This window comes from Crinia signifera, chromosome 2, assembly GCF_055691185.1.
Source record: "Crinia signifera chromosome 2, ASM5569118v1, whole genome shotgun sequence".
Taxonomy (NCBI): Eukaryota; Metazoa; Chordata; class Amphibia; order Anura; family Myobatrachidae; genus Crinia; species Crinia signifera.
The window spans coordinates 381669119-381691972 of NC_139218.1; the positions used below are offsets into that span (position 1 = coordinate 381669119).

General features: G+C 47.1%; 1 protein-coding gene across 8 annotated transcripts in view; it reads right to left on the reverse strand.

Annotated features, from left to right (window-relative positions):
* Positions 1 to 22854, reverse strand: part of GRM5 (glutamate metabotropic receptor 5) — a 220741-nt gene that overhangs the window by 21397 nt on the left and 176490 nt on the right. For all 8 annotated transcript variants that reach the window (XM_083170163.1, XM_083170162.1, XM_083170169.1 and 5 more), the window contains exons 5-7: positions 15550 to 15796; positions 11817 to 11985; positions 8259 to 8385 (exon numbers count right to left, since the gene is read on the reverse strand). In XM_083170163.1, coding sequence (XP_083026289.1) covers positions 8259 to 8385; positions 11817 to 11985; positions 15550 to 15796 — 543 coding nt within the window. The remainder of the gene's footprint in view (positions 1 to 8258; positions 8386 to 11816; positions 11986 to 15549; positions 15797 to 22854) is intronic.

A 22854-nucleotide genomic window follows, 5' to 3' on the forward strand; every position in this document is an offset into this window, starting at 1 on the left:
AAAAATAATCTCCTGGAATAATTTTATACAACTTGGGTCTTGCTCTGGGAAATAAGGATAAATACTGAGCTATATTCTGGTTTATGGGCACCTGGGAATAGAGGCGCGGTGTGTTACTGTCGCCACAGGGATGATTGGTCCTCTTCATCTTTCATGCGTTCAGTCCCATGAAGGGAACACACCCGAAGGGAAATGTACCGACCTACAGTATGCTTTTCATTTTTGGGACCCTCACGATCTCAGCAGAAGAGTGTGTAGATATATTTTGGTGTTAGGTTCTAGTGCTACTTGACAACAACATGGGCCGCTGCTTTCTAAGACTGCTGTGAGCTGTCAGTGGTTAATGCCGGGTGAAAAAGTGTTTCCTAGCAACAATATTATGTAATTGCTATTCTATTTCATCCATCCAAATTCCTGCTGATCACAAATGATTACCTACAGCAGTAAGTAAATATTAACCAGAGCAGAGTACACATAAAGGCCCTTATTCTGATTCGAGCGGTACGGCCCGCGTGCGGCCGTACCGCCGATGTTTTCCGTCTGCACATGCGCAGAGGTCAATCTGCGCATGTGCAGGCGAATTCGCCGCACATAACGTTACTACGCCGCAAAGGGGGCGTATAGGGGAGTGAGGGGCTTCATGCCCTCATTTCCCTATGTATACGCCCCGCGTTTCATGGGCGTTCCCATGCAAACGCGGGGCGTACGCATGCTAATGAGGGTATGACGCCAGTGATGGGGGCGGAAAGCTGACGTCGCCGGATGTCAGCTCTCAGCCCCCATACAAGCTAGCACACGGACGATTGTCCGTGTGGTCTCAGCTTGCGGGAGCTGCTGGGGCGTGCGGACCTGCCTTCGATGGTCGACGACCATCGAATGCAGGGGGCAGCTCCCACCATGGTGGAGGCGTACGCCTCCACCATTTTTATGCGGATCGCCAGCCGTCCGTGTACGGACGGCCGTGGCGATCCGTCTCGTGGGCGGGGATTGGTTTGTGCGGCCAGAGCACCGTGTGCGGCTCTGGCCGCACCAACCAGAATAAGGGCCAAAGCCTGATCCCTAAACACAACGAAGGCACTTGTGCATCTTATGGACAAAGGCAGATACAGGCAAACTATGCAAATGCCTAGGGCATTAGGAATGCCCAGGGTCATGCATGCCAAGCCATGGGCTGGCTCTGCTTAACAGCGGTCAGTGGCAGGACCTGGACGGTAAAGCTATAAGCTCCCCTCTACTCTAACTGCTCCAAGCTCCGCCCCCCAAATCATTCAACGCACCCCCTACACCCCCATTTCCATCAGCAAAGACTTCCTTATATCTCCCCTCAATGCTCCAAGTTCTGTCACCTCTTTATGGCACCTCAGACTCTCCTCTTCTTCAAGCAAAGGCTCCAGTCTCTGCTACAAGCTCCGCCCCCCCACATTCATGACACCCACGAAACCCCCCTTTTCCCCAGCACAGGCTCCCTTCTGTCTCCCTTCATTACACCAAGCTCACCCACCCCTTCTTCTCCTAGCACAGGCTCCAGTCTCTGCCCCAAGCACCGCCGCCCCCCCCCCCCCTCAATTCACAACACCCCCAACTATGATCTGTGCTGGGTCATAGGGAGAACTAGTACCGGTGCTAAGGGACACCAGCCAAAATCAAGCCTAGGGCATCAAACTGATTAGGGCCAGCTCTGGACAACAGCAATGTGGCAACTGAGGCAGTTGGTATCAGAAATATTGCGCGGTGGCTAAATAGAGCCGTCTTATGGGAATGTTATTGAAGTGTCACATGTGTGTCACTAAAGTGTTTGCCTACACTGACGCTTTATCATTTCCATTGGCCACCATACTCAGATGGAGAATCTGCACCTGCCATAGAGTTGTGCCAGTACCTATGGTGCTACTGATAGTGGCGTGTAAAGTCATTGAAGGGTAGAGGTATCACTGAATCACAGTGCACTGAAGGTAAAGGGGTGTGGTCTCAATGGGAGGGCGAGGCTTAGTTGGGAGGGGACATGGTCTCAGTCCAACCCCCCTTTTTTAGTTCTATGGGGTCTGGGAGGGAGGGCTGCCTCTGGGGGGGGGGTTCTGCAGCTGCAAGTGCCGACTCCTACACACTGACAGGAGCCACGTGCTGCACGTAATGTTACAGTGCGGCATCTTGGTGTCATCCCGCTTGACACCTTGCTACCGTTGTAATGCCGCTATGAGACAGGAGTGTATGGAAACTCACACAAGTTGTATGCTGTTTGTCATCCTCATTATATGCAGGCACTGCCATACACTCTTTATGAAAAATAAAGTATAAGCGAAAAGTTTAAATGACCTATAATGAGATAGAGGTCTAGTACCAACAGAATTAATGACCTAAGTTTCCCCATAATCCCAAATCCCAAAGTATACATCCATCTACTGAATTGTGCGTTCCGTTCCTGTAACAGTAGCCAAAGGCAGGCCACAGGCAAAACAAAATCAGTCATTATCTCTGGTGTGTAATGAACAGGCTGCGCACAGTTGTGTCCGGTCAAATCCGTATTACAGAACATAAATGTACATGTCCTATTTTTCTTGTTTGGCAGGAAACCTGCTTTCACAGTCCGTCCGTTACACAATAGCAATCAATCAATCTCTGTCTCCTCTCATGACACTACCTCCTCCCCACTTCCACTAACCGTTGGTGTCTCACAAGGTTTTGTTCTTGGTCTTCTCTTTTTCTCTCTCTATACATCCTCTTTAGGTGAGCTCATTAGTTCTTTTGACTTCCAATATCATCTCTATGCTGATGATACTCAAATCTACCTTTCCTCCCCTGACCTTTCCTCTACTCTCCTCACTCGTATCTCCAACTGTCTCTCTGCTATCTCTTCCTGAATGTCCCAGCACTTTCTCAAACTTAACATGTCCAAGACTGAGATGATCATCTTCCCACCCTCCCGCACAACCTCACATCCCACAATCTCATTATCTATTGATGGCACGACTATCACCTCTAGTCCCCAAGTACGCTGTCTCGGAGTAATCCTTGACTCCTCTCTCTCCTTCAAACCACATTTTCAGCACCTCTCACCAACCTGCCATTTTCATCTCAAAAATATTTCCAGAATTAGACCTTTTCTCATTCAGGATGCCAATAAGACCATTATCCACTCACTGATCATATCCAGGCTGGACTACTGCAATCTCCTCCTAACTGGTATCCCTGACAAATGCCTGTCACCACTCCAATCTATCCTCAATGCTGCAGCCCGGCTCATCTTCCTTGCCAAATGCACTTCCTGCACTTCCCCTCTTCTACAAGCCCTACACTGGCTTCCCTTCCATTCAGAATTCAATTCAAACTTCTCACACTCGCTTATAAAGCCCTCACCCACTCCTCTCCCATTTACATCTCTAACCTTATATCCCTTTTCACTCCCACTCGTCCCCTTCGCTTGGCTAACACCCGTCGGCTCTTCTGCCGACTTATTACCTCCTCCACTCCTACCTCCAAGATTTTTCACGTGCTGCCCCCTTTCTCTGGAATTCTCTACCTCTCCCCCTCAGACTCTCCACTACTATACAGAACTCTGAATGGGCTCTTAAGACCCACTTCTTCATCAAACCCAGCAAACTGTCCTCCTAACCTTCTGTTCCTTGCCCTGTCTACCCCTCCGGTGTCACCCCTGTCTGTCTGCCCCATCTCTTTAGAATGTAAGCTCTCATGAGCAGGGACCTCTTACCTCATGTGCTTATCCTTTCTTACTTCAGTAGTCTTCCACTGCATCAAAGCACGCTGTTGCTGCCACCTTGATACTTATGTTGCAGCAATTGGCTGATGTTCCTATAATCATTTACCCTGTACTTGTCCTGTATTGTCTTCAACTGTAAGTCACTGTTTTCCTGTTTTGATTATGTGTACTCTGTAATTGGGCGCTGCGGAACCCTTGTGGCGCCATATAAATAAAGGATAATAATAATAATCAATGATGTATTTCTGTACCTGATCAATGACTATTGGTTAACCCTTTGAGTCCCAACATCTCTATGAGAGCTGTTCAAAAGATCTGCTAAAAAAAAAGCCAGCGTCTCTCACATTTGTTATATAAATTCAAACATATAAATTCAAATAAAGAAATGTGTAAAAAAAAGATTATATTTCCCGTATAAGGTAAGCATCACAGGTCATTATGATTAATAAAAATGTTTGCTTGGCAACTTTCACACCGATTTTGACAAATTCCCTTGGCACTCAAAGGGTAAAGCCAACTTACCTCCCTGTTTTCGAATAAGTCTTTATCATGGAACTTTATGATTCACCAGAGTCAACATGATGTCGTTTGGTAGCATGAATCTCATATGTTTATATATAGCTATTGATTTTTGGAGCAAAATAAGCATTCCGAGTCGAATCCCTGACTCTTACAGGTTATATAGTTATTATATATACCGAATTTATACAAGAAGTTCTTCTGGATTACCAGTGCGCTTGGTCGCTGCCTTAGGTAGTATTGGGGGGTATGGATCACCTTACATACCAGATACAGATACGAACAAGAAAATACATGTAATCTAATTCATGTATTTTTATGTATTTTATATCAATACATCTCCGGGACTCCCTGTGAGGGAACTTATGCAGATTGAATAAGCAGCAGTTACGTTCTGAATAAAGATCCATGCGCTTATCTGCTGATGGAAAGCATGAATAAAAGCAGGACGTTACAGCGCGATGTGGAACGCATAACAGTGCGAAATACTTCCTGGAATGACGCGAGCTGGAACGCAAAACGTCACTTCCGGCGAAACCCGGAAGTAACGCACTGGAGAATGACAGCGAAATGATCATAAAGTACTAGCAGCTGGAAACGCTGTGACAAAGAAAAAACTGGACAGAGTACTGAAACGGAATACTAGGGAAAGGTGGGAAATAGTGGATAGGATAAGTCTGTGTCTGGAAATAGGTTTGCCCAAATAGGGGTATAAATACAGCACTAGATGCTACAGCTCCATATGCCTTGACAAAGAGACCATTGTGGTCAGGAAACGCGTTGGCCGTGGAGCAGAGGGCTAAGGACTTGGGACTTGACACCAGAGGAGGCTGCAGGGACGCCTGTGTTATACCATTCTGCCTTTGTTGTCTGTATTTTTCTGTGTGGACAATACTATTTGGTGAGAGTCCTATGTATCATATGCCTGTTATATGTACTTTTTAAATGTTTGTGAATAAAGCGGTATTACACTATACCAGCTTTTCTTATTTTTTATACCACAAGTGAAAAGTGGACTACGTGGGAATCATTCGGTGATTTGACCGCCCCCTACATGCTGTTTCAGTCTACCATAAAAAGTAGACCAACTGAAAGGGTACGAGTCCCCCCATGTCCATTAAGGATTGGATGCTATCTCTGCTGATTTAAGATTGTATTCAGTTCACTATAACAGTATTACACTATTGTTATTCTCTATTTATTTTTGGGTATCTGTCCTGAGGATTTGTGAAAATAACCCTTGTTGAGCAGCGCCTAGAGGACAGTATTGGTATTTTCTTGTTCGTTATTATATATACCGTTTATATATTTATTTTTATACTATTATAAAGCGCTACAAACACTTCACAGCCTCTTATAAATGAAAGTTTACAACACAGTAATAATAATAACATCTATATATGAATTTAAAGGCTCACGACGACAATGGCTTCGGGTCAAGCATCAATCACTGGTTCCAGACAATTTCCTACCCCCTCAGTATATATTACCAGCTTAAAGTTTCATAATAAAGTTTCAGCATAGACTAGAAATTTAGCTCTAGATTTTCTCCTTCACTGAATGGATTTTATTACAAGCTCCACAAACCACATTTGATTTATTTCTCATCCATAGCCTGGATATTAAATTGAAATTAATTTTAGGCCGGCATCACCCAACGTGTGCGATTATGCCAGGGTTCTCTCTAAATAGCAGATTCGGAGATTAAAGGGACTGTAAAATTCTTCTTTAGGACTGAGAGACAAATACGTGCTGTGATTTACATGGCAGAGGTGGCGTTTCCTACTGAGGATATATATAAAGTGTGTGACATATTATATTGCTCTCAATTAATACCAAAGATGTCTGTTTTGCATGTCACGGTGTACACAGCGGCATACAAATAACCGCACTGTGTTCGAGAGCATGAAGGTTACGGCAAGAAAACACAGAATGCATCTCCTCAAAGCTGTCTGCTAAGCACGGGTACAAAGCTGGGCCCTAGAGCCGGAAGGGCCAAAGGTACATATAACCAAGGCAGCGGCATCGGTAGGGGCCCAGGAGTACAGCAGAAGCTTTCCCTCCCACTTGCAATGTCATGACCCATCACCCTCCCACCCCCCACCCCCCACCATCCCACGTTATGCGCACCCTTGTGTTGTATACAATTAGTGCATGTAGCCATAACTTCTCCCCCATACACAACACCCAGGCCCTTCCGTCTTGGAGGCCCTAGATGTAATGAAAAATGCACATTTATATATAGAAGTTTCCCTCTTTTTTTGTTATTGTCGACTGGTCGGGTGAATCAACAATGGCATTTTGAAAATTCTAGAATTAAAAGTTAGTTCCATAACAGGGCGGCACTGTGTTGACCCTGCACCCTAAAATTGTGATGTCATGGTGTCATGTCTAGGGGGTGGGGCTAATGACTGTTGGAAGTAGAGCTCCACAGGCTGCAGGGTTACCTTCCCAGAGCGACCCTTGGGTGGATTACCAAACATCTTCCATACTTCATTCTATATTATTTGAATGTCCCTCCATCCAAGAACTTGACTCAAGAAGACAGCAAGACCCTTGGTGAGGTCCTTCATGAAAGTTTGGTTAATGTTATTGGTGAAGGGCGGTCGTGACTGGTGGGCTAGCTGTTGACTGTCTAGAGATTCCTGCTAGACTAATAATAATAATAATAATAATGTTATTTATATAGCAATTTTCTTCCAGTAGGACTCAAAGTGCTATACATTTAACTTTACAGCACCCAAAACAAAACACGCTTAACAGTGGACATTAGTGAAATGCTTGAAAGAACCGGAAAGGGTACTTATATGTTAGTTGGGCGCCCACTACAGTTAGTACGCTCATAGTCTCATACCCCCCCTATCCATGTCGGCGTGGAGTTGATTTTATATAACGTGTCGAGCGCAGCGAGCCACCGAGCCCGAAGCATGGCGAGCGCAGCGAACCCCACGAGGGGACGCCGAAAACTAAGCAAATAGCTTAGTGGGCGCCCAACTAACATATAAGTTCCCTGGAAAGTGTCTTATCTAGTGTTCCCTCTAAGCTTCTTGTATGGCACTGTGCGCCCTTACGCTGCCCCCCACCGTGCTGACATGCTGCTGAGAACTTTTGGTGTGTGCCATCATGTGTAATGGGTATTATACCATCATGTATAATGGGCATTATGGTGTGTGGTATAATGTGTAAGAGGCATTACAGTGTGTGCCAGAATGTGTAATTGTCATTACTACAGAATATGTTATGGCACAGCAGAGTATGACAATGTTTATTGGGCTGAATCCTAGTGCAGTGTGCAATTTCTTCCTATATGTTTTTTTTTTTTTTTTTTGTTTCTAATGTAAATTTAAAATGGAAAATGTGCCCTCCCAATTGAAAAAAAGTGCCCTGCCTGGCAGTCAGCACCCTGCCCTAAAAAAATCCTAGAGTGAACACTATTCTCTAATACTTTCAGTTGAAAGTTGGCACCGTCTCCTGCAGCATCGTTGACAGAGGAAGGGAAAGTATATATACAAGTTTTATTTGGAAAACAACAATCATTGTTCTGTAATTGATTAAAAGACACCGGTGGGACTTAGAAGAAGATATCCCGTTCAGTGTAAAATCTATGACATTGCTTTTTCCGGGCAGTTCAGAAGGAAATAATAAATGAACGCGGTAAACTGTCCTAAATCTCTTTACACCACTGACAACACCTCCGCTTAGAAACACGTAACACCGACTGCTCTCTAAAGCATAGTATCAGAGCAAACAAACCACAATTTTCTAGTTTCCTTTGACCTCCGCTGCTCTTCAAAAAGGTCAAAGTGTCATCCTTATCGCTGTTCAGAAAAAAAAAAACTTTTTACAATGTAAATGAAGCTAAAACAATGAAAAATAATGTCCGTCTGACCATCATCCTTCCTTTCCAACCGCGAGTGACCGGTCACATTTGTTTTCGATGCGAAATGAATCTGCGCGGGGCATGGACTCCCTGTCAAACCGCCAACAGCTTAATGAGCGGGTGTATTGTGTAAATGACAGTTACCTGTGAGATCGTCAGTAGGCCAGGAGCCCAGATCACAAGCTTTGCAGGTATACTCATCAAACACGATCTCGTTTTCTTTACAAGGCGTGCACGTCCAGCAGCAGCTCACCTCTCCCTTACGGATTACCTGCAAGTGAAATCAGCGCCGCTGTATTAAAGGGCAGGTAGACAGAGACATAGAATTTGACAGAAGAACTGCTGAGCTATACACATGTACACGCGCACAAATACACTGGGTAACAACTTTACAGGGGAGAATGAATGAAGCGTGCATAAATATTAAGACTGCAGAGAGGGGCGTAACTAGATATTTGTAGGACCGTAGCAAAAGTTTGTATGAGCCCCTATGTGTTACCCAATGGTGAAAAATTTGGTACGATTTACGCGCAATCCAATGGTACTTGTGCAGTATCATGGTGGCACTGCCCGCGGATAGCATTGCATTGCTTGCAATGCGATGCGATTTAGCCCACCCCCACTATCAACGTTTAGCACACACCCACTATCAACGTTTAGCACACACCCACTATCAACGTTTAGCACACACCCACTATCAACGTTTAGCACGCACTATCCACGTCAACCTGAAGCGTGGCGAGGGGACGCGGTACGCATCCTCCCGACCTGTTCATAACCCTTCGCATTCGGTTGATCTTATAAAGTGTGGCAAGCGCAGCGAAGCCACCAAGCCCGAAGCGCGCCAAGCGCAGCGAGCCCGACAAGGGGCCACAGATTACTTGACGTGTATTCCGTGTGTGATCGCCACGATTTGGGCTAGTTTTCCGTGTACACTAGTGGGGCTAGGTGGCTCACTGCGCTCGACACACATTATAAAGTCAATTCCACGCCTACGTGGATAATGGGGGTATGAACATGTCGGGAGGACGAGTACCGCGTCCCCTCGCGGGGCGCACTGCGCTTGCCATGCAATTTGCATGCAATGCAATCTGCGGGCAGTACTGCCGTGAAACTACACAAGTACCGAAGAATGTATATAGCACATGTCACTTTCACAGGGAAGGTGGCCCCTCTCAGATGTGGGCCCCATAGCAGCTGCACTACCTGCACCTATGTTAGCTACACCCCTGTATATAACACATGTAACTGTGACTGGGAAGGTGGCCCCTCTCAGCTCTGGGCCCCATAGCAGCTGCACTCCCTGCACCTATGGTACCTACACCCTGTATACAACACATGTAACTGTGACAGGGAAGGTGGCCCCTCTTAGCTCTGGGCCCCATAGCAGCTGCACCCCCTGCACCTATGGTACCTACACCCTGTATATAACACATGTAACTGTGACAGGGAAGGTGGCCCCTCTCACCTCTGGGCCCCATAGCAGCTGCACTTCCTGCACCTATGGTAGCTACACCCCTGTATATAACATATGTAACTGTGACAGGGAAGGTGGCCCCTCTCAGCTCTGGGCCCCATAGCAGCTGCACTCCCTGCACCTATGGTACCTATACCCTGTATACAACACATGTACAGTAACTGTGACAGGGAAGGTGGCCCCTCTTAGCTCTGGTCCCCATAGCAACTGCACTCCCTGCACCTATGGTAGCTACACTCCTGTATATAACACATGTAACTGTTATACCCCTTTTACACCAAAAACCCTGGTCGGACCCTGGTCTTTGAATGCTGGAGTATCCAGGGTCTGACCCTGCTTTATACCCCATTTACACAGCACTTTGACCTGGGTCGGACCTGGGTCTGCACCATTTACACTGAACCTGGGTCAGCCCTGCCTTAAATAATATTTTATATATATATTTATAGAAAAATATATATATATATAGAAATATATATATATATATATATATATATATATAGAAATATATAATATATAGAAATATAATATATATATATATATATATATATATATATCAGGGCTGACCCAGGTTAAGTGTTTTTTTTTTTTTTTTTTAAGGTGCTGGGGTGCTGTCCTGCCTGCTGTGCTTGGTGTACCTGGGGGTACCGGGGTGCTGGGGGGTGCAAGGGGTGCTGAAGGTACCTGTCCTGTCTGCGGTCGGATCTCAGCGGAGAAGATGATGTGCGCCGCTGCTGTACCACCCCCCCCCCCCTCCCCGGCAGACGGTCCCTGCGGCGTGCGGCGTATGGAGTGTCAGTGGCGGGGGTCCCTCTGGCGCATGGGAACTAGTACTAGTTCCTATGCGCTGGAGGGACCGCCGATACTGACACTCCATACGCCGCAGGGACCGGCTGCCGGATGCGGGGGGGGGGGGGGGTGATACAGCAGCGGCGCACATCATCTTCTCCGCTGAGATCCGACCGCAGACAGGACAGGTACCTTCAGCACCCCTAGCACCCCCGTACCCCCAGCACAGCAGGCTGACAGGTACCCCCCTCTCCTCAGCAGCCGCAGGGACCCCCCTCCTCCCGCAGCAGCTGGGAACATCTTCCCCAGCGCTGCACGCTGTGGACCCGCTGCGGGTGCCTGCACCCGCAGCGGGACCATTTACACCGACATTTACACGGGTCCTATCCGTGTTCTACCCAGGTCAGGACCTGGGTAGAGGACCCGTGTAAATGGAAACGGATACCCCCCATTTACACCGCCGCGGATCCGGGTCTGACCCGCCGCTGACCCGGATTTTTCGGCGGTGTAAAAGGGGTATTACAGGGAAGGTGGCTCCTCTCAGCTCTGGGCCCATAGCAGCTGCACTCCCTGCACCTATGGTAGTTACACCCCTGTATATAACACATGTAACTGTGACAGGGAAGGTGGCCCCTCTCAGCTCTGGGCCCCATAGCAGCTGCACTCCCTGCACCTATGGTACCTATACCCTGTATACAACACATGTACAGTAACTGTGACAGGGAAGGTGGCCCCTCTTAGCTCTGGTCCCCATAGCAACTGCACTTCCTGCACCTATGGTAGCTGTGAACCCTATGATCCATATCTGACCAACAGACAATATTATCTTGCACTATGGAAACATGCTTTTTCCCATATATGGAACCACTTGCCCCATCACCCCAATAATTGCAGCTGTATATGTAGGGGCACCAACACTTGTAAAACCAGCCACTGATGCATTAAGCCTGACAAAGAGATAAAGTGGAGATAAAGAGAAAGGAGATAAAGCACCAGCCAATCAGCTGTGTTTGAAATATGACAGTTGGAAGTTGATTGGCTGGTGCATTATCTCCTTTCTCTTTATCTCCACTTTATCTCATTATTTGGTTCAGTTTAAAATTAATAAAAAATGTATCAACTTTTTTTTTTTTTTAAATAGATTTCAATTTTTTTTTTACTGTAAATCATGAATATTTGCATTTTAAAACCAAAATATAAATTTAAAATCCAAACTTCCAATAGCGGGAAGATCTGAACCGGGACTTGGTTTGGATGGCCTTGGGAGATCCAGACTGGGTTTTGGTTCGGTTCAGATTCGCAGAATTCGGTGCATACCGAATTCTGGAGAACCATAATGCACATCCCTAGTCAGAACTCAGGTTTTCTTGTGTTGCCGTACAAATAATATTTATGTATATAATAAAGTACATTTTACATTTCCGGCCTTAAATTACCTTTATGTCTCCCTTAGCGCATGGTTCGCTGCAGACGGATCTAATTACCGCATTCTTGCTAGACCAGATTTCATCATCGTCCATTTTCAGCTCGCCATTGTCCCAGCTTCCAACATTGATGTAATCAAAGTAATCTTTCCCCATTTTCTTAAAGTTCATGATCTCATACCTGGAGGAAATATTGAAATTAGCAGAGGAGACATGCTTACCTACTCTCCGTATTTTTTCCATTAACCACTTAAGTGGTATGCCCGGAAATTTTTCGGGCTCAGCTGCGCTGCCGCAGCGGGCTGTCCCGGAAAATTTCTGGGCATACCACTATGTAGTAGGTGCGCGCCAGTGGTGCCTCCATCAGAGCACCACTGGCGCACTACCTTTAGGAGTCCCCCCCTCCATCACCCCCCCACCCCTCCTGTTGTTCCCCCCGGGTCCCTCTGCTCCGGCGTACCCGACGATCGTACGCCGGAGTTCCCCCGCCGCCAGCTGCCAATCATCCTTCTGTAGTGACGTAGGCGGCAGGCTTGGGGATATTTGGGGCGGCTCAGGGGACTCTGGAGAGTTCAGGCATCCGAGTCCTCCCGAGCCGCCGCAAAACATCCCCAAGCCTGCCGCCTGTCTGATGACTGACAGGCGGCTGGGGCAGCGGTGGCCGGGGAGCTCCGGTGTGTGTGTATGTGTGTGTGGGGGGGGGCGGCTTCTTATGATCGGTGGTGGGTTTTGCTGGGGCAAGACAAACCTGCGCCCAGCAAAACACACCACTCAAGGGGTCCATCCTCCAAATTAAATTAAGATCTTTTCCAAATCATTGTTAATATTTAGTATTTTTTTATTTTTGCTGCCTTCTGGTGGAATATAATCACATAATGAAGCTGTACCTAGCCTGGCTGCTCGTATCTTGGATATTCCGAGAAACACGTGTAGAGTAAGAGGCAGGTTTATCAACGAGTGATATTCTGATTATCACTCGTTACATATGATAAATGGTGCCCAGCCAATCAGCTCCCAACTGTCGTTCTTCAAGCACATGACATGAGCTTATTGGCTGGAGCACAATGAAACAGCCTTGGTCCATACCATTACTGCATTGAGACAATGGGGGAAATTTACCAAGATGGGAGTTCTATTTCACAAGGGATGTTGCTATGGGCAACCAATCAGAATCTTCTTCTTATTTATTAAGCACCGTCTAGAAGATAAAAGATATTATCTGATTGGTTGTCATAGTAACAGTCCATCTGAAATAGAACTCCCACCTTAGTAAATCCCCCCCCCCCCAATGAGTTACCCTTGTTCTCTACTTTATCATAAAATACATGATTTCTGATTTTCCCACTGTATTCCATTCATTTGAATGGGCCATCAAATGAATGAACCATTTTCATGAACAAGAACATACAGATGTAGCGCCCGTCAGCCAGCTCTGGGAATTGCCAGATTCCCTGAGCTGGCGCAGGCTGGCGAAGAGGCGCTGCATCTGATGGGGACACGCCTGCATGTGAGACACTTCATACGGAGGCGGGGAGCGGAATCCCTGCCCGTATCCGCTTCAGGGAGACGGCCAGGGCTAGGGGGAAGTGCGGGGGGCTACGGGCAAAACTGGGGAGCTGCGGGGAGGTGGCAGAGGGGGCGGCGGTGGGCTGAATCAGAACGGGGTGTGTTAATGTCTAAATAATGCATGTCTAACTTATAGGGTGAAAGTTAATAGGAGATATTCAGAAAGTGAGAGATTTGGTAAGAAATCTTCAGGGTTTTTTTTAAAGCGGCAATCATTTACACCGCAAAACCAAATTTATTTTGCAGTGTAAATGATTGCCGCTTTAAAAAAAAACCTGAAGATTTCTTACCAAATCTCTCACTTTCTGAATCTCTCCTCCTATTAACTTTCACCCTATAAGTTAGACTTGCATTAGTTAGACATTAACAAAAGTTAGACATACATCAGTTAGACATTAAAGAAAGTTAGACATACATCAGTTAGACATTAACAAACGTTAGACATGCATTAGTTAGTCCAACGCACTCAATATCCCGACAAACAACTTTTTTTTTCAAACCGATTTGTTCAATCTTTACCATTCCAGTGGGCATATACTGTAGTAAGAATAGAATAATATAATGTGCATAACAAAGCACTGTGCAGAACCATGGTGGGCACAGCAGGCCATGCCCGCGGACGCATTACACTTATACAGTGTTCATGTACACATATTGATTTTTGATGTTTAACCCCTTGAGTGGTGGGTTTTGCTGGGGCAGGACAAACCTACCAGGGCAGGTTTGTCCTGCACCAGCAAAACCAACCACAGATCCTAGGAAGCCCCCCCTCCCTCACCTCCACTTCGCTCCCCTCTGCTCTGGCGTTAGTACGCCGGAGCTCCCCTGCCGCCGCTTCTCCCTGCCGCCTGTCAGTCATCACAGCGGCAAGCTCGGGGATGTTTTGCGGCGGCTCGGGAGGACTTGGGCGCCTGAACTCTCCAGAGTCCCCCCGAGCCGCGCCGACCATCCCCGAGCCTGTTGCCTACGTCACTTATGCAAATGGCGGTTGGTGGCAGGGGAGCTCCTGCGTACGATCGCCGGAGTGGAGGGGGTGAGTGGGTGGTACGGGGTCTAACAGGAGGGGGGTGACTCCCAAAGGTAGTGCGCCAGTGGTGTTCCGCTGGAGGCACCACTGGCGCGCACCTAATGCAAAGTGGTATGCCCCGAAATTTTCCGGGACAGCCCGCCGCGGCAGCGCAGCTGAGCCTGGAAAATTTCCGGGCATACCACCCAAGGGGTTAATGCATGTCTCACTTTTGTCAATGTCTAAAAATCTCTCACTTTCTGAATCTCTCATCCTATTAAATTGCACATGCTACATCTGTCCCGCCTACAGCGCAGCATGGTTTTGTCCATCAGAGAGTGAATTTGCTTCTGCAAATGAACCAGAATTAGGCCCAGTGCACGCATTGGTATAAGTACTTATATGGTATGTACATACTGTAGTCAATTATGTTCACTCCAAACACAAGAATCAATAAAGAATAAATATCACATGTACTGTATTTGTTTCTATAGTGACCTTAAAAAATAAAGGTCACGTACAATCTTTTTAATTAGAGCTTTTGCCTTTTGCTGATTTTGGAACATTAGCGCTACCCAAGCAATTAAAAAGTATTGCACTGTCAGACTATGTTGTCAGACTATGTGGGATATTCAATCTCCCCGACAGGTGTCTTAGGCTCGGCGCTCCGCAGGCTGCACTGTGTATTGTGCGTGCCTGGCCACCGGCACCGGGTGGGGGAATGTGGGTGCAGGGGGGCTGTGGGCAGCTGCCCGTGCCCCTCCAGAGTACCCAGGGCACCTCCCTGTCGGCAGCCCTGTGTGCAAGCCCAAATAGCAAAGAAAATATCATATGGATCTAATCACAATCTGTACGCAATTTGACAGACAGGTAACCTGACGTTTTCTGCCAGTTTTAGGAAAGCATTTTTAAGAAAAGCGTGTAGCGCCAACTCCGAACTTGCGTGGCCCGTTTCTGTCGCAGAGTTGTGGATCAGTCAATACAGTGAAATACAGATCAAGAAGCAACATAAAATACAAACCTTATTGTTATTCTCATTTGACTTCTGTCATTTTTTTAATGAAAATTTTAAGATTAAAGAGTAATATTCATATTGATGCAAGCACCTTCCCCGGCTTCTTCAAGGATTTCACAAATATATGTAAGTGTATTATAATGATAACGTAAACCTACCGTCCAGGTGAATCTCCGTTCTCGTCAAATACAATCATGTCTCCGGCTACACCTGTGAAATTTGCTTTCATAATACAATCCAGCAGCTTCTGGCCGTCTATTGGCTTCATAGCATCACAGAGACCGTTGTATCCAGGACAAAGAGCCACCTGCATATTGTGCAGACCATAGGCCATGGCGTAGATGGCATTGATGACGAATCCCATTTTTGAATCTTGAGCGTATTGGTAGGTTAAAGCCAATCGAGCTACAATAATAATAATTAAAAAAAAATACAGAGAAAAACAAATAGGTTAGGTCAAAATCTTAATTCTATGATATTCTAAATTAAACTTTCAAAAAAAATATGGTTATTTTTTTTACATTTTCTTTGTCTATAAGGCATTTTATGTCCCTGTAGCTCTGGTCACATGTCTGTTTGGCCCTGTTTTTGGCATAGGCAACATTGTTATAACAACAGCTATAGACAGTATATAACCATTGGTGGAACTTCCATGAGGCACGTGAGACATGTTTTATCGAGAAAGAGTTGGGGGGAAGGGGGGGCTGGGGCTGCCTTGGCTGTCCGAAGACATTGAGATAGTGGCCCGACATCAAAGAGGCAGAGTCGGCATTTAGGTATTTCTTTTTAAATTAATTTGATACATTTAGATTACCATACAGTAAAAGTTGAGCAAAGCTTGACAAATTTACCTAAAGTGGTATTATAACAGAATCTAAGTAATAAAGACTCAATAAAATGAAGTAATTAAAGTTTGTTCTCAATAAATGGTAGTTAAGTATCATGGATGATATCAGAAACATACTAAATACATAGTGGCGGTTTTTACCTATGCAGCCCCCCCCCCTCCCTCCAGTAAAATCTGCCACTGTGCTCAGCCTAAGTGAAGCCTGACGCAGGCCGCGAGGCTGCATTTGCTTCACTGTGACTGGCAGTGGCTTCCTAGTGGAAGTCCGACCTGCCAGTCTCCCGCAGTAAGGCCATCCCATTGGGAGGTGTTCCCTCCCTCTGAGACTGCCAGTCCGGGATGCTATAGGCAGAGAGCTGGTTTCCTGTACGACGCTACTCCCTGGCTTGCCATGCAGCCCAATTTGGCCTTCTATGGGCCGCTGTGTATAATTCTGCAAAAGTCATATGAATGTACATAAAATATCCTTATATCATACCGTATTGATTCATGAGAAAATGTTCTAAAATTTGGTTGCATCTAACATCTTTATAGGTCACAATGAGGGATGTATTAGATAATAATATGAATTCTATACCCCTACCCCTTATCTGTGACCCGCTGTATTGTCTGACATGGACAACATGTGGCTACTTGATAAGATAACCCTATAAAACAAAGAATCCCAGTCATAGGTGCCAATTTATGTTTTTGCTGGTGGGTGCTCAAGCCAAAAATATAGGGGAGTGGTTTCATGGGGAAGGGGTGTGGCCACAAAATAATACCTATTTATATTACAGGGCACAGTTGTCTCCAATATTCAAATTACGGCAACAGAGTTCCAAATGCATAAATGCCCCCACAGTGCAGGTACATAAATGCCCCCACAGTGCAGGTACATAAATGCCCTCACAATGCAGGTACATAAATGCCCCCACAGTGCAGGTACTCCGCGGACAGAATACACTCTTCCCGGCATACTGTTTCCCAGGTGGCTGCAAACTAGCAAATTAATATGGCGGCCCAGCAGTGGGACTCGGGCCTGTGGGTGCTCATCAATTTCCGTAGGTGCTCGGGCCCTTGAGCACCCACAGAATCGGCACCTATGATCCCAGTGTTTCTGTTAATGAAGCGCTCATACCATGGTTCTATGACCAGTTTGGCCTTCTCATTTATAGAGCGAGGGAGCCTTGGCTGTAGTTGGCTGGAACGTCGGGTGTGAAGGAGCCAAGTACAGTAGATAAGTTACCATCGGATTTTCTTTATGAAAAGTGGGATAGGCTAAAATTAAGGGTCTACGATAAAATAGCGTCACAGTCATCTCATGAAAAGTGGACTATTAAAATGTTGACATACTGTACGTAATTACATTTTAGGGTTGAGCTTAAAATAAAAGGTATTACATGCTGACATTTTGTCTGTTGATGTTTTGAACATGTAGACATTTTGGTATACATTTACTAAGATGGGAGTTCTACCTTTCTGCAGTGCATCTTTATGTTTGTCTAGACCATTTTACTAAATAACCTGTATCACAGTTACAGGATGTAAGATTTGTTCCAGATGGAATCATTAGCATGTGTATATTTTAATAGCATGCTGTAGATACAGATGCGGAAGGGGATGCCAGACACGGATCAAGCTACGTCATCCGTGCCTGGCATCCCCCTACCGCATCTGTGTTATGGTTGCCGTTGAGCAGATACAGGGAAACGGGGAATGGAGGTTTAGGCGTGAGCCCACAGCCGGGACCGCCGGTCAGGACGGCCACGGCGAAACCTACGCTGACTCTGTTGAGAACCCCGGGCAGATGACAAATCCCTGCGGGAACTAGGCTTCACCTGTGGCCGCCGCGTCCGAAGGAGCGAGTTATGCCCGCTCCAACCCCGATGCAGCTAGGTCTATGTGAGGACAAGGGAAAAGCGATCGTCAGGGGTAACTCAAAAGGAAAGACTAACTACTGGGCCTAACTGAAAACAAACCCCTGTCTGCCGGCACCAGGCCAATAACTGGAATGCGACCCAGTCGCAGACACAAGGAGGACTGACGGGGAAACACCACAAATACCAAGCTAGCAAGCGAATCCCCAAAACCCCCAAGCAGGGACAAAGAGAAAGGGAAGGACAAGGAAGGGAGTAAATGACCTAAAGAAAGGTGGTAGCATAAGCCCACGGCGGGGCAGGTCCAATACTCCAGCAGGGGAGCTGGAGGGAGAGCGGCCCAGCCTGATAATAACAGGAACTCGGCGGTTCCACAGACAAGTAACAAGCTCCAGAGGAGCACTTACGTGACCCAGAGGACACAGAGGCAGCTGATCGGGTCCCTGGAAACAGCAGGGGAACCAGCATACACCTGGATGGAAAAGGCAAGGAGACCAGGAACCAGCAAGAGCAGATCCACGAGGCAGAGAGGCACTGGGAAGTGCAAGGGACCGGGAACGCGCTGGGAGACGCTATAACCGGCGTCTGTGCCCAGCAGACGCCGGCTATTTATTCAAATAACGCGCCGCCTGGATGACGTGCGCGTGTAGCGTGGCCGGGCGGAAGTCGGGAGCGTTGCCTAGCAACGCCCCGACTCTCTGCCTCAGAAGGAGGCTTGTAACGCGGCTGACGTGTGTCAGCTGCGCTGCTGTCCTTCGCCGCGTTGTGGCCGGGCGGAAGTCGGGGACGTTGCCTAGCAACGCCCCGACGCCTGGCCTCGGAAGGAGGCTTGGGACGCGGCTGACTCGCGTCAGCCGCGCTGTTGCCGCCCACACTACTCGCCGTCCGTCCGGGCACTGGAAGCACCGGACGGCGGCGCGCAACAGTACCCCCCCTTGAGGAAGGGTTAACAACCCTTTACCACCGGGTTTACTAGGAAATTCTCTAAAGAACATCCTTTTGAGGTTGGGCGCGTGAAGATCCTTGTCAGGAACCCATGACCTCTCTTCGGGACCAAACCCTTTCAAGTGAACCAAAAACTGCAAAGAACCTCTCATGAACTTGGAGTCCAGAATCTTTTCTACCGGGAACTCCTGTTGTCCCTGTACCATTACTGAGGAAGATCCCGTGTCCCTTCTGCGAGGGAACTTTTGAGAAAAGAAGACTGGTTTAAGCAGGGAGGCATGAAAGGTATTGGCAATCCTGAGGGATTTGGGTAAGGACAAGCGAAACGCGACTGGATTTATCTTCTTAATGATCCGAAAGGGACCAATGAATCGCGGACCCAACCTTGCTGACGGTTGGTGAAGCTTGATATTGCGGGTCGATAACCAGACCCAATCCCCGACTTTGAAATGACAGGGACGTCTGCCCTTGTCTGCCGACACCTTTTCCCTAAGTGCCGCCTCTTTAAGAGCAACGTGAACACTCCTCCAAATGACTCTGAGTCGAGAAGCCGAAGGGGAGGTGGAGCTGGAAGCTTCGGGACCCAAGGAGTTTGCTCGGGGATGAAATCCGTATACAGCGAAGAACGGGGAAGTCCTGGAAGCAGAATGGTGTGCGTTGTTATATGCGAATTCGGCAAGCGGTAAGAAACTTGCCCAATCATTCTGCCATTTGGACACAAAGCATCTCAAATATTGTTTGAGTGACTGGTTCAATCGCTCCGTTTGTCCATTGGACTGAGGGTGAAAGGCCGAGGTCAGGCTGGTCTTAACCTTTAAAGCAGCACAGAAGAGTCTCCAAAACTGTGCTACAAATTGTGGACCGCGATCAGACACAATATCTGACGGTAGCCCATGCAGTCTGAAAATATGCTGCAAAAACAGAGTTACCAACTCCTTGGCTGATGGTAATTGCCTCAAGGCTACAAAGTGTGCCATTTTAGAAAACCTGTCAATCACGACCCACACTACTTGGCAGTGGGCGGACATTGGTAACCCGACAATAAAATCCATCGCCAGATGCGACCAGGGTCTGACAGGAATGGACAACGGAATAAGTTCCCCCATGGGCCGAGACCTCGGAACTTTATGCCGGGCACAGTCCGGACAAGACAAAACAAATTCTCTGGTATCTCGTGCCATACCAGGCCACCAAACAGTACGAGAAAGAAGTTTCCCCGTCTTGATGACTCCCGGATGACCGGCCAGTTTAGAATCGTGGAACTCCATAAGCACCCTACGTCTAAGAGATGGGGGAACAAATAACTTGTTGATGGGGGTCTGGGCTGGTGCTTGACTCTGAGCCTGACGTATGAGGGCCTCCAGAGTCTGCTGAGCTCCGACCAGAATACAAGATGTTGGCACTATCGAACTCTTAGTGGTCTTGTCGTCATGCCGAGGCAAAAAACACCGAGACAGGGCATCAGCTCGAATGTTTTTTGAGCCTGGTCTATAAGAGATGACAAAATTAAAGCGCATAAAAAATAATGCCCAACGAGCCTGTCGAGCATTAAGCCTTTTAGCAGACTCAATATATTGCAGGTTCTTGTGATCCGTGAGGACAAGGATCTGATGCACTGCTCCTTCCAACCAGTGGCGCCACTCATCAAAGGCCCACTTGATGGCCAGCAATTCTCTATTACCAACGTCATAATTGGCTTCTGCTTGTGAGAATTTCCGAGACATATAAGCACAGGGATGTAACTCAAGTGACTCAGGATCTCTTTGGGATAACACTGCTCCTGCCCCTACTTCGGAAGCATCTACCTCCACCACAAAGGGAAGGTCTGGATCCGGATGTCTCAGAACAGGAGCCGAGACAAATGCCTGTTTTAACAAATCAAAGGACCGCTCCACCTGTGGAGACCACTGAGATGGATCAGCACCCTTCTTGGTTAACGCCACCAACGGTGCGACAATAGAGGAAAACGAATGGATAAAGCGTCTATAATAATTGGCAAAGCCAAGAAAACGCTGGACAGCCTTCAAGCTGGTAGGACGGGCCCAGTCCACCACCGCTTGAAGCTTCTTGGGATCCATTTGAAACCCATGAGAGGAAATAATGTACCCTAAAAAAGAAACCTGTGTGACCTCGAACTCACACTTTTCTAATTTAGCAAATAATTGATTTTCTCTCAATCTTTGCAAGACCTGTCGAACCTGAGTTCTATGTATATTCACGTCTTGTGAAAAAATCAAAATGTCGTCCAGGTACACGACTACAAAATGGCCTAAAAAATCACGAAGGACATCATTGATAAAGTCCTGGAACACGGCAGGAGCATTAGAGAGACCAAAGGGCATGACCAAGTACTCATAATGCCCCGTCTGAGTACTAAAAGTAGTCTTCCACTCATCGCCTTCCTTGATCCTGATGAGATTATAAGCGCCTCTCAAATCAATTTTGGAAAATATTGTTGCAGACCGCAACTGATCAAAAAGCACCGTGATCAAAGGAAGGGGATAGGTATTTTTTACCGTGATTTTATTTAAGGCCCGGAAATCAATACACGGCCTCAAGGAACCATCCTTCTTGGCCACAAAAAAAAACCCCGCACTGAGAGGGGACTTAGACGGGCGGATGAACCCTTTCTTGAGACTCTCCTGTACATATTCATCCATTGCCTTAGTCTCTGGGATGGATAAGGCATGCAATCTGCCCTTGGGCAAGGGAGCACTGGGGATAATCTGAATGGCACAATCGTATGGGCGATGGGGCGGAAGGCTGTCTGCTTTCCCTTTGGAAAACATATCCGCAAAGTCTTTGTAAGGGGGAGGTATCCCACAGAGGGAGACAGACGCCACTAAGACCGAGGAATTGAGACAGTGCTGTGTACAGTAAGAGCTCCAACGGGCAATCTGCGCCGCGCTCCAGTCGATACTGGGATTATGTTTAACTAACCAAGGATACCCCAAAACTATGGGAACGAGGGGACAAGACGTCAGAAAAAAGGAAAGTTGCTCTTTATGAAATAATCCTACAGTCATAAGGACTGGGGGAGTCTGAAAAGAAATAGCCCCATTGGACAGGATATTACTATCCAAACCCCGAAGCGTGACGAGGCCCCAGAGCTTCAACTGAGGAATACCCAGTCTCTGGGCCAAACCGATATCAAGGAAGTTTCCGGCCGCGCCACTGTCAATAAATGCCGTGCTGGAAAATTCATTCTCTTGAAAGGAAATACTACACGGGACTAATACCGAATCACGAGAGGAAAACAATTGTAGGCCTAAGTGAACCCTCTCTTCGTTCACTTGGCCAAGGCTTTTACTGGCCTATTGGGACAGTTCTTAAGGATGTGACCCTTGTTACCGCAGTATAAACAGAGACCAGAACTAAACCTACGAGTTCTCTCCTCTGGTGAGATACGGGTTGCCCCGATCTGCATGGGTTCGTCAATCTCGTCTGGACCCAGAGAAACATAAGGAAGAGCCCGGGCTTGAACGCCCCGTTCTGACCTTCGCTCCCGGAGACGACGGTCAATCTTGATAGCTAATTCCATAAGTTTATCGAGGGAACTGGGAACAGGGTACTGGATTAAACTATCTTTGATGATGTCAGATAGACCACACCGGAACTGACTACGTAAGGCAGAATCATTCCACCCACAATCATTCGACCATCGGCGGAACTCAGTACAGTATACTTCTGCGGGATCTTTCCCTTGTTTAAGGGCTCGAAGATGAGTCTCCGCAGAGGCTTCTCGATCGGGGTCATCATACAAAAGCCCTAACGAGCTGAAAAAGTTGTCAACCGAGGACAGCACCGGACTA